The sequence below is a fragment of the Oculina patagonica genome, chromosome 8, assembly GCF_052425735.1.
Source record: "Oculina patagonica isolate OP01 chromosome 8, crgOcupat, whole genome shotgun sequence".
Taxonomy (NCBI): Eukaryota; Metazoa; Cnidaria; class Anthozoa; order Scleractinia; family Oculinidae; genus Oculina; species Oculina patagonica.
The window spans coordinates 4,518,041-4,535,557 of record NC_135765.1 but is presented as its reverse complement, the minus strand read 5'-3'; the positions used below and the strand labels follow the sequence as shown (position 1 = coordinate 4,535,557).

The 17,517-nt window shown below is 39.3% G+C and overlaps 1 protein-coding gene across 1 annotated transcript in view; it reads right to left on the bottom strand.

The window, feature by feature from the left end:
* LOC144663387 (uncharacterized) overlaps positions 1–17,517 on the bottom strand; it is a 38,814-nt gene that overhangs the window by 1,322 nt on the left and 19,975 nt on the right. The window contains exons 3-7 of the mRNA XM_078524309.1: positions 16,442–16,761; positions 15,662–15,802; positions 13,464–13,789; positions 11,220–12,365; positions 9,700–9,967 (exon numbers count right to left, since the gene is read on the bottom strand). Coding sequence (XP_078380435.1) covers positions 9,700–9,967; positions 11,220–12,365; positions 13,464–13,789; positions 15,662–15,802; positions 16,442–16,761 — 2,201 coding nt within the window. The remainder of the gene's footprint in view (positions 1–9,699; positions 9,968–11,219; positions 12,366–13,463; positions 13,790–15,661; positions 15,803–16,441; positions 16,762–17,517) is intronic.

Below are 17,517 nucleotides of genomic sequence, written 5' to 3'. Positions count from 1 at the left end.
ATTTTACAAAGCTTACAACGTGGACGAAGGGAACGAATATTCGCCAAGCGAATTTCAACCAAATTATCTGAAAGATCGGGAAACTTCTGATGTGGAAACTGAAACAGGCATCACCAAAACAAGGAAACCATAGACGATTTTATAAACGAACGGAAAAGTATAAACACAAATAAGAAGACGGCTACTGAAATGAAAGTTCTTCTCCGCTGCATTGAAGGTACGTATACGTGAATGTAGTAGTATGACAAATGAAAGAAATGATAGCCTACCTGCTTCCGAGCTTGACCAACTTTAATTTCCGTCCAAATGAGTACAAATTTTTTCACGAAGCGAATTTTTTATAAACACACGGAGCAAAAAAAGGAGAAGAGTATAAGCCAGCAGCAATTTCCAGTTTTCAGCGAAGCATACAGCGATACCTGAGAAGAAATATCCATTCAACATACTCATCGACACTGAGTTTGAAAAATCGAGTAGAGTACTAGCTGCAAAGTGCCACTCACTAGTTTCGACACAAGTTCACAAGTATGGCGAAGGAAAGAAGCCGCAAGCCGCTCAGGCAATTGATGAAGACGAAGAAGTCGAAGATGCTCTTTTTGAAGCGGGAGAATTAAGCGACTTCAATCCAGTAGGCACTTCATAGAACTGTCTGGTGTTTTTTTTTTTTAAATTTATCCTTACACTTCGGTTTACGAGCCAAAGACGAAAGCCGAAAGTTACGCTGGGGAGACGTCCAACTTCAACAGCAGAATGACGGCCAAGAAACCTCAGTTTGGTTAGCCGAGCGGCCTCCTGGCTTTCAGTGATGCCTGTTCCTGTTTTAACATCAGAACTTTACCGATCTTTCGAATAATAAAATCGCCTGGTGAATATTCGTCTTCTTCGGAGTTTGTTCGTAGCACGAGTCAAGTTCGAGCCCGAGTCAAGTTCGAGTCACGAGTCAAGTTCGAGTCAAATGTTTTTTCTCACCTTTTTTTTTTTTCATTTAGACATTTTTTATTCATTTTTCAACACATTTACAAAACATTTTTACAACACAAAGAAGAAAAAGAAATAATGAAGTTACAAAAAAAAAATAAATAAATAAATAAATAAATTTACACTCGCACAGGGCTACTTAGCAATAATATTGAGCTTAATTTTTGCATTAAGCTTGTTCTGGCTGCAGAACATTTACTAACTTTTCCCATTTTTTAAAGTGAAGAGAGAGCTTATCTCTTTTCCTGGCGATATAAAGTTCAATATTAAACACACGTCGAATTTTGGCGAAAAATCCCGAAAAGGAAGGTGTGCTATTCTGGCATTTCCTAGAATAAATGTAATGTTTGCCTAACAATAGTATATGATTGACCAAGAAGAAATCCTCAATAACATCGAATTTACCAAATATCAGATCTGTTTCGGTCAAATTCCCAACATATATATTATTGTCTCTCAGCCGAGATAGGACGGATTTCCAAAACTCAGAGGATTTGGTGCAGGAAAAGAGTAAATGCTCGACGGATTCTACCTCTTCCAAGCAGAAAGCACAAATGGGAGACTCGACTATACCAAGACGACATAGTTTTTCGTTTGTAAAGACAATACGATTAAGAACTTTATACTGAAATTCTCTGGCTTTTGACTCTAAGGTGGATTGAAATGGTAATAAATAAACTTTATTCCAATCAATGAGCGTGTTTGGGTACTTTTCCGTAAATCTTTGTTGAGCGGTGGGCGGGATATACTTTTTTCTTCGAAAGAAGTTGTAAATATTTTTTGAAGGCACATCAATAATTGGGATTGATTTGTTCTCTAACGTAACCAAAGGTTCATACGGTATCGGATCGATTATTAACGGCAAAGTTGAGGTTTTAATAGTTAAACGCCAGTGTGACGGGAATGAGTTAACAATCCTCATAACAAAGAAATTTTGCTCAGGATTTAAACCGGAGTGCAAACCCTCAAATGCCAAAGCGTTTGCCGAAATTAAATCTCCAACTTTTAAAAACCCTAATTCCGCTATATCTCTCCGGTATATTGATTTTTTGTCGATACAGCAAAACCTGTTATTCCAAAAGATCTCATTGACTATATCGTGGAAAGAGTTTGGCGTTTTAGCTTTTAGCTCTGACCACGCTTCAAAACATTGTCTGTAATATATTGGTAAATTTACATTTAATTTAGAGATTTCGAAATTACAGTGCAACACAAAACGCCCTCCAACTGGCAAAAGACGGTTGTTTAAAATTGTTTTCCAAGGGCTGCGATAATCTTCCAGAAATTTTGTTAAACAAGTGACTCTTTTTGTTCGGATCATAGACTCAATGTCAAGCATGTTTAGACCCCCTTTCTCAATATCCGCTGTAAATGCATTTCGTTTCACCTTATCTCTCCCATTCCAAATGAAATTATAACAAATTGAATTAGCCTCCTTAATTAACTCAGTAGAAACAGAAATTACAGATGCTCGGAACATTAACTTGGGAACAATAAAAGTTTTCACAATTTGTATTCTCCCTAAAAGGGAAAGCCCTCTCCATTTCCACAAATTTATTGTTTTCTTAATTGTTTTCAAACTTTGACGGAAATTTAAATCATCTCTTTGCTTTGAGTCGTAACTAAAATGGACCCCTAAAATTTTAATGGCTTCACAACGATTGTACATGACCGATGGGACCTCCCGAATAATCTTGTTACCCAAAAAAAAGGTTTCTGTCTTCTCGTGATTTACTTTTAAACCAGAGCACTTCTCGAAAACCTCAAGAGTACGAAACAGATTAGTATAAGACAATTTATCCTTAAGGAAACAGGTCATATCATCTGCAAAAAGAGAAAACTTAATTTTCTCTTGTCCACATGTGAAACCTTTGATGTTTTCGTCATTACGTATCTTTATGGCTAAAACTTCAAGTGCTATTATAAAGAGGTAAGGGGAAAGGGGATCACCTTGTCGAACTCCTCTACCAAGTGCAAAGGGCCCGGTTGTGAATCCATTGTTCATTACACAACTAGACGCGTTTTTATACAGAACACGTACCCACTGAATAAACGAAGGACCGAAATTAAAGGAATGTAATGTTCTTACTAAAAAATTGAAATCCAGAGTATCAAATGCTTTCTCAAAGTCGATGGTCACTAGAAAACCTGACAAGCCCTTAAACTTTGTATAATCGATTACGTCATCGATTGTTCTTATCGCATCAAAGATTGTTCTTCCCTTAACAAAGGCATTTTGATTATAATGAATAATCTCTGGTAGCACTTTTTCCAAACGCTTAGCCAGCGTTTTTGAGGCTATTTTAGCATCAACATTAATTAGAGATATAGGACGCCAATTTTTAATCAATCTCTTATCCTTTCCCTTCTTTTCAATTAACGTTATTATCGCCTGCTTTTGAGAATTTGAAAGCTCACCAAAATCAAAAGCGTAATTTAGACTGTCAACTAATAATCTCCCAACTAGTGGCCAGAAGGCAAGATAAAATTCAATAGTTAAGCCATCATTCCCTGGGGATTTGTTCTTTTTAAAGAATTGCAAAACATTAAAACATTCATTATAACCTAGTTTACCTTCACAAACACTCCTCGAGTCTTCCGTTAAAATCACATTTTGCATTTTGAAAGAGTCGTTAAGAAATGATGAAATGGTCTCCGAATCGGCACGATTGCTGCCATCATAAAGGCCAGAGTAAAAGGATTCCAGCTCATTCATGATTTCCTTCGGCTCAGTTGACAATACGCCCTCGCTGGTGAAAATTTTCCGTACACTACTTTTCGTCTTATTATGCTTTTCCAAATTCAAAAAATATTTGTTGTTTTTTTCACCCATTTCGTACCAGGTTGCGCGGGAGCGAATAATAGAACCAAGTGTAATGTAATCATACATCTGCTCGTACTCTGCTTGAAGACACTCTAACTCCTCAAGATTTTCTTTCGAAGGATCACTGTCACACTTCTCCATTGATTCCTTTAAACTTTTCTCCAGCTTATTTAACTTCGTTTTTCTGTCCCGCGCTTTGTTTTTACTGTAAGTAATTGTTAATTGTCTTATTTTGTATTTTATCAGGTCCCACAAGACACGCTTATCTTGAACTTCTTTAAATTCGTTTAACCAATTCTCATATTCTATTTTTAGAAGTTTACAATATTCCAAATCATTCACCAAGCTTGAGTTAAATTTCCAAAAGCTTGGTCCTCTTCGATTGTCATCCAGACCATTCAGTGACAAGGTTATTGCAGAGTGATCAGATTTTATCGATGTTATTATATCTGTAGAGTCAATATCATCTTGTAAACTATCACTTATTAACCAGTAATCTAAACGTCTTTGTATAACTGGAGTTTTCTGACGCCAAGTGAATCGTTTTGTTGTTGGGTTACGAATACGCCAAATGTCAACAAGATCGTGTTCGACACACATATCTTCTACGCATTTTGCCGAAACCTTCTTTTTTGTGTTGCCGCCCTGCCCATCTAATTCCGCATTTAGTATGACATTGAAGTCTCCTCCGATAATAACACTGTAATCGAGATCTGAGCTCGAACCTCTTTTCAACTCTTCCGTTATACTTTTGAAGAATTCGCATTGCTCATTTGTTTTGTTTGGAGCATAGATATTTAAAAGAAGATACGGCGAGTCCTGAATGATAGCTTCCAACAGAATATGGCGGCCTTGTGGGTCGGCCTTAACGCTTTCCAGTTTAAAGTCTAAATTATCTCGAACAAGTACCAAAACACCGCTGCTGTGATTACTACCATGAGAAAAGAACATTTCACCCTTCCATTGTTTTCTCCAAATATTTTCCACCTCACTTGTACTATAGGTTTCTTGTAGAAAACAAACGTCCGCACCAGATTTAGTTAGCCAATTGAATATGCCTTTCCGCTTTTCAAAAGCACGAATCCCCCGAGCATTCAGTGACAATAACTTAAAATTAACATTATTTTGCACCATATCGTCAGGATAAAGGAAACTTAATTATACGGGAAAAGCGAAGAACATAATTAAACACTCTTAATAATAAACTCAGCCTAATATGCAAATGAAGAGTAACTGCTTTTAAATCACGCAATATGGTAAAGTAGCCGTGAGAAAAGATAACAATGAACGAAAAATTTGAAATTACGATAAGTAGTAAAAAGTACACACAAAATAATTTACGAGACATAAACTGTACTAAAAAAGCAATAGGATATCGATCCAAATACTGCCGTTGAGGCTCGAACTAATTCAAGCGGGAGAAAAAGATATTGAACCTCCTTTATGATTCTAGTTGAAGTCGATTACACAGTAAACTAAATTTAAAGTCTCCTCTACCTTTATATCACACGTATTTAACCATCTCGCCTTTGAGCTTCTCGAAATCGTCATCCTTGACAGTTTTTAACGTGCCATCTTCATCAATATATTTCAGGGTTGCAGGGTAAGCGATGAAAACTTTTCTGTCGTCCCCGAATTTCTTTTGAAGGTGTTTCTTGAACGGCAGAAGCACCTTTCGTTGCTCTTGAGTTTTCTTCGCAAAGTCGGCACTAATTCCAATAACGTTACCATCGTAACGGTTATCCTTCAGTCGCGAGGCAGCGTTAGAAAGGACTTTCATCTTGTCGGTGTAGCGAAGGAGCGCCACATGAATTGGTCTCGGTTGCTTCTTGTTGTATCTCGATGCCGGATTAGTAGGTGTACGGTGGGCGCGTTCAATCTCGACATAACCACAAATAGACTCAAGGCCCATGTGGTTAGCGATGAAATTTTGGATGAATTCTACACAGTTTTGACCCTCCGCTTTTTCCGGGATATTATAGAATACCAGGTTGTTGCGTCTGGATCTGTTTCGCAATTCTTCAACTTCGTTTTCCAAAATTTGGAGCCGCGCTTTATCCGCTTTCGATTCCACATCTTCTTTTAATTTCTCTACATCGCTGTTAACTGCGTTAAGACCCTTTTCCAAATCGAGGACTTTTTGTTTAATAGTGCCCATATCGTCTTCCATCTTGATGAGGCGTTCGTCAATTTTGTCAAGCATGTTCAGCTTTTCCAGTTTCCTTTGAATGTCGACCAAGATGGCGTCATCTTTGAGCACATGGCTACTGTTTTCCTCCTCCGAACTTGATATCCTCACAGGCTTCCCAAGCTCAAAAGTCGTCTTTTTGATGTGTTTTTGAGAGCCCTTCGGGCGGCCGACTCTACATACGTGGTGTATGCGACAGCTTGTGTATATAGAGAAATGTATGGGAAAATCACGGATTCTCTAAAATCGGGTAAATAACTATCTATTTTGAAATAAAGTTTACCTGCCTCAAATGTGTCGCTTACTTGTGTCTTGTGCCGAATTTGAAGCCATTCCGACGCCATTTAGCGAAGTTATTCGAAGTCGTTGTCTCCCCTTCTAAAAAGAAGGAAAGGCAGACCACTCCATCAATCGCTGGCCAGAGCTCACTCCACAAATCGCTCTCTCCTCAAAAGGAAAAGTCCCGAATCGCAATAAAACCAACAGTTCCATAAAGCCCAATAAATTTCACTCCACATACGTGTGCTTCGGCGGTCGAAAGACTCGTAAAGAACAAGAAATTTTGCTTTAAATTCGCCTATTTGGCTTTCCAGATGTGCTTGTGACCGACCTCGCGCCAACGGTCGTTACTCAACGACAAGTATCTGGTTTCATCCCCAGTTCTGATTGGTCCATTAGAACCAAGTCACGCGCTGACAACACGACAACAAGTTTCACGCTAGGGCTGAAGCCCTGAAGCCGCAATCATACAAAATGTAGTTTTTGATCGACGCGGTGATCGAACAAAATTTCCTGCGACTTTGGGATATTATCTTGTCTTGAATGCTCGCGAATATCTTGCTTTATTCTGCACGTGGAGGTGTCAGATTTATATTTACGCGGCTTTTCCCTGACATATGTAAACATGGCTGTGATTAGCGAACAATACAGCTTTCAGAAAACATCCCTTGGGAGTCCTGGCGTGAAACTTGACCGTTGGCGCGAGGTCGGTCACAAACACATCTGGAAAGCCGAATAGGCGAATTTAAAGCAAAATTTCTCGTTCTTTACGAGACTTTCGACCGCCGAAGCACACATATGTGGAGTGAAATTTATTGGGCTTTATGGAACTGTTGGTTTTATTGCGATTCGGGACTTTTCCTTTTGAGGAGAGAGCGATTTGTGGAGTGAGCTCTGGCCAGCGATTGATGGAGTGGTCTGCCTTTCCTTCTTTTTAGAAGGAGAGACAACGACTTCGAATAACTTCGCTAAATGGCGTCGGAATGGCTTCAAATTCGGCACAAGACACAAGTAAGCGACACATTTGAGGCAGGTAAACTTTATTTCAAAATAGATAGTTATTTACCCGATTTTAGAGAATCCGTGATTTTCCCATACATTTCTCTATATACACAAGCTGTCGCATACACCACGTATGTAGAGTCGGCCGCCCGAAGGGCTCTCAAAAACACATCAAAAAGACGACTTTTGAGCTTGGGAAGCCTGTGATATCCTCGACCTTTTTTCACTTGGTTTCGGCGGCATCCTTGCGGTGTTTCAAGTAACGATGACTATTGATAAAATTACTGGGTTAATTCCGCGAGAAAATTTGTGCAAAGCCGCTTATATCGGGGAGCTTTAAAAACACGTTCACTCCATTGGCGTGTTCCCAGGCTACCGTTTTTTCTCACCTTTGTTTTAGCAAGATCTTTTGACTAGAAGTAATAGTGTCAAAAAATGTTGCAGAGGTAAATTAAGACCTCATCAGCATTAGCAGTTAGGTTTTTCACACGACAAAGTTTTGCGATGCAGACGCGATCGCGAAGACCTATTTGTATTTTGAAGCGATATAATTAATAAAGCTTTAAACTACCGGTATTCCTTGCTCCGTCATTCAATTCTATTTTTATAAAACATTTCCGGAATGAATTTCATCGCCTTTCTATATGCTTTTGCCAGTGGCTTCTTAGCGGCTTTTCTTGGGCGACGAGCGAAATTAACATCGCGTTCAATTTCGAGAAGCGGCGACCGATTCGTTTTCAATCAGTGATATTTTGATGCACAGTTGGAATTCATATAACTTTTGTTTCAATTTTTGTTTTATTTGATCTAGAATAACTTTTTATCGGGCAGCTCCGAATTTGGCATCAGTCTTGCGTTACTCGCGACTTGAGAGAAATGGAGCACTTGCATTACCGTCGGTATGTCCCGGAGTCCCGGAAATGGGGGAAAACATTTTTTTTTTCAGTGAACTTGTTTTGTCTTGACTCCTGATGTATTCATTTTGTGCTGAAAAAGTGAAAGAATCAACAAATTTCCAGACATTTTCGAGTAATGCCTTTTAACTGTATAGCTGGAATCAAGCTTTGAAAAAAAAAGCGTGACCTATGCCCACTTTTGTCATATTTTGGACGTCACGTCACGATTGGTGTTACTAATATTTCGACCGCCGCTTGTTCGTTCGCTCACGCAGGCAACATTCAAGTTCCCTTGATAAGTGCTTTTTAAATATAATTTTTGTGTCGTTGAAGTGGAACCTCTGCGTCAGTTGTGAGTAATTAATATTAGTAGGAAACTGTTACGAATCAAATTCACTGGGATGCCAAGGAATGTTTACTTCTTTGAAGCAGCTGCGAACCGATGAAGGAATCAGCTCTCGCAATCGGCATTGAGAGCCAAGTCTTGCTGTTCCTGCACTTGTGGTACAACATTTTGTATGTAACACAGCAATTAAAACCAAAAGACCAAAAATAAATTTAAAAAAAAAAACTTGACTCGAACTTGACTCGGGCTCGAACTTGACTCGTGGTACGAACAAACTCTCTTCTTCGTCACGATCAATAAATTTGTGTTTAAACTCGTGGTAGCTTGCTCGCGTCATCATATAAGCACGTTACGGAGGAAGCCTGTTGAATGCAAGTGACCAAAAGTGCTTTTTAACAGAAAAATAAACAAGCATGGCTGGAGTGCCATATAATAAACTACTTACCAACCTAGCTTACTCGAGCCGTACTGGGGAATATTGGCCCTCGGTCGTTTTTGTACGGACCGAGTGCCACGACTAGTAAGAGGTTACCGTATTTATTCGATTAAGCGCCCAACCTCGAATAAGCGCCCACCTCAAATAAGCGCCCACCCTGAAGGTAGGAAAAGTTAATAAGTGCCCAGCTTCGAATAAGCGCCCTCCCCCACCCCACAAAAAAACTGAAGTGCACAAGAAGAGTATTGAATATTGAAATTGACTAAGTACTACTTAGAGCCTTCCCCCCATGACCGAGTTTTCTTAGTATTTTACAGCACCTTTCAATGAACAGTTAAAATTCTGCTTTGGTACATCTTAACGTTTTGTTATTATTCATCGTTTTGTTACAAAAATAAACTCACTATTTGCTGAAAATAGTGAAAATTCAATAAGCGCCCACCTCGAATAAGCGCCCTCTCTCAAGGTCCAAAAATTTAATAAGCGCCCAGGGCGCTGAATCGAATAAATACGGTAATATTAAAAAAATGTATGGCGTTAAAAAATGAATGCGAAAATATTTTAAGCTCAGTAATGAAATTTGAAGATGTAATGTTCATCACGTTACGAGCGTGGGGGAAATGTTATGTTTCTTTTCCCCCATATAGTAGCCATTTATAACAAGAAACAAAAAAAAAAGTTTCGGAAAAGATTTTAAAAAATGTCGAATGTCGGTCCCTTTAAAATTTTAAATAATACTTAGTCTCATACCAAGACGTTCTCTAACTTTAGGTCTCTGTGGACAACTCCCTGTTTGTGCATAAACGCAAGAGCACCAGTGATCTCTTTGGCCCATCGGCATGCTTCTCTAACCATAGCAGGATTTCTGGATGATGCAGGAACTGATTCTGGGTGATCAAAGATGTGATTCTTCAAGTTTCCTTCGCACTTCTCCATGACCAGGATTACCCTTGTGGTGCCCGATTTCTTGAGAAGTGATGTGCCATAAAACTTAACGATGTGAGGATGGTCCAATTTTCTAATAAAGAGATTGAAAAGAATACACCATATACACTCAGGCGATTCAAAATTACTTTACTTATCCGATTTTCTTAAATTCATTTCCCCTTAATTTTATTCCCAGTTTCGGCCTTTGTCAGCCCATGGTCCAAAAACACGAAAACGTTACGCAAATTTGATTATCATTGATGTCTCGTGTCATCCGTCATTTAAACCGTACCTCAGATTAAATTACTGCCAAATTGGTGCACCCGTGGTCCGATACCGGCGTAAAAACAACAAGATTGATACCGAGATGTTCTCTAAAAGAGTTCACAGTGATCCAATTTAGCAATTGCATTTTGCACAGCAAGGGCTTTGGTAGTTTACCAGGGGGAAACGAACAGTGTTTTACTATCCTGGATCCCATATGTCGCTATCCCCGGCAAATAGGTCTACAATTATTATGAAAAAGGTATAGTGACGTCCATCAAGTTATTTTGCTTCAGCGTATCAAGAAAAGGTCTACTGTTGTGTTTTAACTTTTCCCATTAAGCACTAGACAATAGTCCATTTGTTCTTTGTTGCGCTAAGGAACTTTGGCCGAAGCTAACCGGAAAAGCACGTGACAGTAATTGGAACATTGTCGGTATGACAATTAAGCTGCACTGGGGGAGTAGGTAGCGTCAAATTTGTACTCGTCAGGTCACGTTTCCTCGCCTGAAACCAACCAACGCAAGGAACGTGAAATTAAACCTCGCATAACTTATTATTCATACTTATGAAGACAAGTACTGACGCTATGAACATGAACTCTCGCTTTACTTGTTGTTTATACTTGTGAAGACCCGAACCGACACTTTGAACTCGAAACCTTCTTAACTTTTTATTCATACTCGCGAAGACGTGAACCTACTAACTATGCGCAAACCAACGCTTTAAACTCAAACTCTTGTTTAACTTTTCATCACACATGTGAAGAACGAAACTGGCTTTGAACTCGAAACCTTTCTTAACTTTTTATTCGCACTCGCGAAGACGCGGTCCCACGCTTTGAAGTCAAAAATCTTGAGACAGCTGTTGGTGAAACATACTTGCAAATACAACTGAGAAATTAGATGCAAATGTTTGGGGGAAGCCATTTGTGAACAAATGTCTCTGGTATTCAGAACGTTCTGATTTTCTCATTCTACACTTTATCACGTCATAAATAAGCTATTATATGTACGGCGGTAAACTAAAGGTTGGGAAAACTTAGGTGCCTTAACGAATGATCAGTTTAAACCAATTACCTCAAAAGGTCCACTTCCGCCATGATAAGGCATGCGTTTTTAGCGTCGAGTATTTCGTTGCAAACCTTTAATGCCACAATTTGCTCGACTCCATGCTTTGTCATCTTCCCTTGGTACACAGTGGCAAAGGCACCACAGCCAAGACGGGGCGACATGTCCTCTTTCCAGTCTAACTCCTCACTTCTGATATCAATGGAACGGATTTCTTTTAGTCCAAATACTGCCAAATGTCCCCTGATATAAGAAGCTTCATCCATTATTGGTTGGTACAGGTTTTGTATTTCTTCCTGTGAGCGGGTTTCATCACCGAGTTGTTTACACAACATCTTGTCAGCCTGGATCAGTTCTGGAATTCGGGCTTCAATTTGCTTCAGACACAGCTTCGCCTCTTTTAGTTGGTCCTTCACGAACAACTTGAGCACCTTTTCATTTGTAGCGTCATCGAGAAAGTCTGCGGACGTTTCAGCCATGAAAGCACACTTGTCTTTTTCATATTTCTTGATTCGACTCTTATCTTCCAGCTTGCTTTTAATCGCCAGTATGCCGACCACAGGGGCACCGACGACCAACGCAACTAGGGTAAGTGGAACCCAGATTGGACTAGTGACGCCAATGATAACCTTTTCGGTGGTACTTAAGCTTTCATCAGGGGGACTACTTTCTGGAACATCGAGGTCGTCATTGGTGACAGCACCTTGGAGCTTCCTTAATTGCCCTTCAACAAAATTGTACCGCTGCTGAAAGTGTTGTAACAGGGACTCACGTGCATCTGAGAATACTTGGTTATCTTCTTCCCAATGCTCTATAATTTCTCGCAGTCGGCTTTCTAACACTTTGGCGATATTGCTTTTTGTCACTTCCCAGGAACTCTCCGCCTTTGGAACTTCGTCTAAGGTCCATGAGGTGAAGCGGGCTCTGACACCATCCGACTTCAGATACTCGGACAGCTTCTGAACAGCCCCATCGACTCGAGCCTTCAAATAGTTATGAAGCTCTTCCATAACTTGTGTTTGTTGCTTTTCAATCAGATCCAAACGGAAAACAATCAAAGTCATTTTGTGAGCGACTTTCTCGTTGTCTCTGGAAGCATTCATGACAAAAGCCTTTGCTTGATAAATGATCCGTGAGAGCAAGTTATCTAGCCATCTGAAGGGAATAAAATAAAATGCGTATTTAGATGTACATCCTTTACCCATCGAACATATAGTTGTAAGGCAAGGTTTAGTTATATGTTTTTATTTTAATAGCAGAACTAGTCCATGTTTAATTAAATGGAGTGTTCTGATTTGTTCCTAGAGCACACCGAATATTTTCACAAAATACGTTCCCCGGTTTGCCTTTGTCAGTCATCATCCATCATCCAAGCGAAAACTGCTTTCTTTCCAGAACAAACAGTTTTATTAGTTACTCTTAGGTAAGTGGTTTAAAGGACAAGATTGTTTTACAGGATGAATGTTGTGAAAAAAGCCGATACATTAAAACTTGTTTGAACTGGCCAAGTCCGCTTTTATCGCGAAATATTAGTCTCATTGTTACGTCCTCCTTTGCAAGTTTATGAACTTAGACCTCGGTTTGGTCAGTTAATTACCAAAATGAACGTTAACTCTCAAAGCAGACTTATACTTGGTCATTTAAACACAAATAAAATCGATAAAGTAAAGAAACGATAATTGAATCTGATTCTATGAAAACATTTAGGTCAACCTGGGCCATAAATTCTGGCATCGTACTAAGAGCGAAGTGGGTGGGGTTTCATCTGTACCACCTAATTGATCTCACAGTTTTGCATATACTTCTCTTCTTGTGTTCGAAAGGGAAATTTTGTCACAATTTCCTCAGGTGTTTCGAGACTGCTGTCTCTCATCAGGAATTTTCGTTTATGAAGGCACACCAGTCTTGGAACGTCTCAGAAAATTCTATAAGCCTTTTCTTTTCAAGCGCCAAATACAATCAAAATATCAAGAGTGTCTACGTAACTTGTTTATAGTCAATATTTACATGTTTCAAGGGAAGGAAGATTGGTATTTACTCTGAGATCTATTTTTACAAATCTGCAGGGCACATGTATATGACCACTATTTTAAAATTGACCACGTTATGCACTTTAGAGTTTGTCATCAGCATTTTCTTGCTTGCCCTCAAATTAGGAGTAGTAGGCTTAAGAATGTATTTCCAGTCTGTTTTATTTATATCAATATCTTTTTTCTAAAGTCAATCGATGAAATAGAAAACAGACACACTTACTTCCAATGCATTTCCAGTCTAGCACCAATGCTCTTCAAAACCATAGACCTGATACCATTCATCAGGGCGAAAAATTCTTCTGTGATAATTCCGTGGTTCTGAGCGACGCTAGCGTTCTTTGTTGACATATGGATAATCTGCGATTCGGGATTAATACCAGGCCAGCACTTTTTCAGTTTCTTGATCACATGATTTTTGACCTCTTTAATTTCCTTCTCCGGAACTTGGTCCCACTTGTTGCACACGAACAACGCACACTGGGATGAAACTGATTCTTCTTGTCCCTCAAGCGTCATCTTCCTTACATCTTCTAGCATCTTTTCAAGCTGTAAGTCAAGGTAAGGGAGACTTGATATGTATGTACATTTAGGCAATTATTGGCAAGTGCTTGTGTCTATTAAAAAATAAATGGTTATATACAAAATTAGCCTGCGAGCAGGCTTTCTATTATATATTCTCGCCGACTCGCGCCTTCGGCACTCGCGGGATCGCGCCTTCGACGCTCGAAGAATTCACTTCACGTTGCCCCCGAATAGACAGCCTGCTCGCAGGCGAATACAACATAAAACTGTATGCTGTCAAGTAAGTCAAGAAATAAACTGACAGAGTCCCGGGAGGAGGGACCAGCTAGATTCCTATAACATTTTGCTTTAGTACCTGAAGCCGGAGGCTTTCCTTTCTTTAGAGCCTGGACAAAAACGACAATTCTCGTTACTTGGCGCCTTGAGGCAATGCTATGCAGTTATTTTAGCTCTATTTTTGCTGTCTTTGAGCCTTGGATCCTGTGTTTTTGGAACCATGTAAGTCCAGCGCCTGGAACAATATTTTTGCCACTCCTTTTGGACTGTATGATAGTAATTCATATCAGCTAGTTGTCCAAATAATTTTGTAGTGTCGTTCCCGAGAAAACCACACAAGGGCAACGGTCAACCTTAATTCTGCTAATGCACTAACCTTTGCGTTTTTCTCATTTGTAGTGTTAAAACGCAAGTAAATAGTGTATTGTTTTTGTGATGTACTTTATTCAACCATGTGTTCGTGTTCGAAATCCGATGTTTGTCTCCGTGTTTGACCGCGTTTGTTGTTTCTCGTTATGGCCTAATTGTCGTTAATTAGTCATTGTTACTTTTTCGCGCGTAGGATTCGTTAATTAATTCAGAGCCAATTATCACATTCATAGAGAGCGAAACAAATAGCCAACAACATATCTGTACCCATTTCAGGAAGACCTTTTATTATAGCTGGCTGGCTTCACGACCGGGCAAGATGAGGTAAAACCTGCGCTGTGATTCTCCAAAGAAAGGGATGCGTGTGTTGGTCAAGTTCCTTTGTCCCAACGGTGTGGTACATCTTTTTAATATCGCCAATGAAGGCTACTTGGTATTCTCTGAATGTTATGAGGACAGCTAGTATGTTATTCAGTAGGTCGGGCGCTGCTGTTAAACACAATTCTGACAGGAGTTGATTTTGAGTCTGGTTTTAGAACCTCGTGGTGTGAAATATAGTGAATTGGACCTTAATATTTTTCCAGTTCGAATGTATTGTTTTGTGATGTACTTTATTCAACCATCAGTTTCAAACTGTTACGTGTTCGAAATCAAATGGTTTTCTCCGTGTTTGACCGCGTTTGTTGTTTCTCGTTTTGGTCTAATTGCCGTTACCGGGCAAGATGAGGTAAATTGAACCTGCGCTGTGATTGGCTGCTCGAGAGGGCAAGATGGGCTTACCTTGCCCGTGATTTTTTTGGCAAATTTGTTGTTGTTGTTGTTGTTTTCGCCGGCTCTCGCGCTGAAATTTTGTGCGAAAAAATATTTTCACTCTTCAAACTTAAATTAAATCATTTCATTTTATCGTTTAAACCCATCGCGACAAAGAAGTTTGTTTGGCCATTTGTGTTTGGAACTGGTTAATTAAGGGTTACTATAAAGAGAGCCATTTCAATTCATAATTCATGATTCATTGATTTAATATATCCTTTGTTGACCAAGCTGGTGCGGTAAAATGGCGCGATATTGGCCTCGTTCTTGTTTTGTGTTTTTATAGACCTAGACTTCGTCTCGTTCTATAAACACGTAAAAAAAGAACGAGGCCAATATCCCGCCATCTTATTTTGACCTCACGCTTGGATAATGACAAATTTTTATTGTTGCTTATAATAATAATAATCTTACTAATGTTATTTATGTTCAAATGCTCACTCTGTCTTTCTGAACTCCTCCAGCGTTTGCACTGTTGATGACATAAATGAATGCAAAGGCTTGAGGCAGATACTGTGTGACTATCTCATCCATGATTTCAGACTCGCCAATACCAGGACTGTCAATGATTACCACGCCTTTCTGAAAGATAGAGAATTGAAAGGTAGTACTTTGGTATGGAAGATCGAACTAACTTTTGATTATCTCTTAACAAGAAGAATAGTAACAACTAGTAAAACCTTACTTCTTCTATGTTTTTTCGATAAGTTATGCGATACTCAACAATAAGTTTTTTTAAGGTGGCTCACAATATTTTAAATTTTCCCGTCTTTTGTATTCTATTACAGATAGCGCGATGGTGAGGCTAAAAACGTTTAATGTAAACCAGTAAATCGTTCATCAATTAACAAAGTCGATTTCAAATGACGTCGAGATCCGTTTTCATGGAAACGCAACAAGAGGTCAAAGGACCCTATATTTGATCATTTGAGACTAATACCTTTAAGACTACTTAGTGAAGTTTTTGTTTTTATTGTTTTTTAATTAGTTCCTGTCGGCAAAATAAATATATAAAGAAGCTTTAAAAGAAGTGCGTCGGTAAGATTCAGAGCAACCATTAATTTATGTGAAATATATAACAAAACTCTTCACCCTACTCTTCACCCTACCTTTTTACTTGTGCTGTACTTTTCATCCATTTGGTCGCTGGGCATTTTTTTATTCACTTTTCATTGCATGCAAACAAATCGTTAGACTATCTATTATGTTGATAATAATTACTTCCAAAAGTTGGTGAGGCCAAAATATTTCAATCTTCTTGTAAATTGAACCTTTTTCTCGATCACTCTTTACATGAACAAAAGGAGAAATCTGCTGAAAGAAACTTTGCTCTGAGGTTCCCTCTGAATGCTCCAGTAGAGAGATGGCCCTTGTCGGACATCCTGTTTCAGGATCCTTGTCTTTAAAGTGGGCTACAATTCTGCGTTGTTCTCCATATCTTAATTCACATATGGTGGACGTTGTACTGAGCACGGAATATGGAAGAAGCTCCTCTCCCAGAATGAGATTCACCAAGCTGCTTTTTCCAGAGCCGGTCTCACCTTTAAATGAAATAACCCATCAGTTATTAGATTGTCTTCCTGTTTTCCTTCTTAGATTAATTTAGTTAATGTGTTGATCATGAGTCAAATGCGCTTCATGAAAACCCTTATCGGGAACTTGCTGTGAAAATTACGAAAACATATGCGCTGTTTTGAGAATTTTGTAAATAGTTTGGGGCCTTTTTCTGTTTGTTTCATGACTGAATGCGAGGGTGTGAGGTTACAAGATGGCCGCCGGACGTTTCTCCACGGCTCTGTGACCTAACCGCTGAAAAAGCCCGATGGGTTCTTTTTTGTGACTTTAAATAGTAGTAGTCGATGTCGCAACAATCCCTTGATGAGCTTTTATGGATAATTCACGCTGCAACTTAAATGTCTAAAGGACAAGAGCGCTCATCAAGTTCAAGTTCCAATTAAATGCCAACACCGAAGCGAAACCGCGAAGTGATAATGGATGAGCAAGAGACAGAATCCCCCATGTCTCTCAGAATGATCATGGACAAGCTGAATTCAATTGAAAGTAGAATGGACGACAACTTCTCAAACCTCCACACACAGATATCAACCTTGAGATGCGAGATGAAAGAAGAAATCGACGGTGTCAAACAAACGATGAAAGATGTCGAAAAGTCCCTCGAAGGCGCATGGGCCGCCATCGAAGATATCCAACAAGAGACAAAAACATACAAGGACTCTAAAAGCTCACACCAGAAAATGCTGGACGACCAAGCGCAGAAAACACAACTACTGGAAACA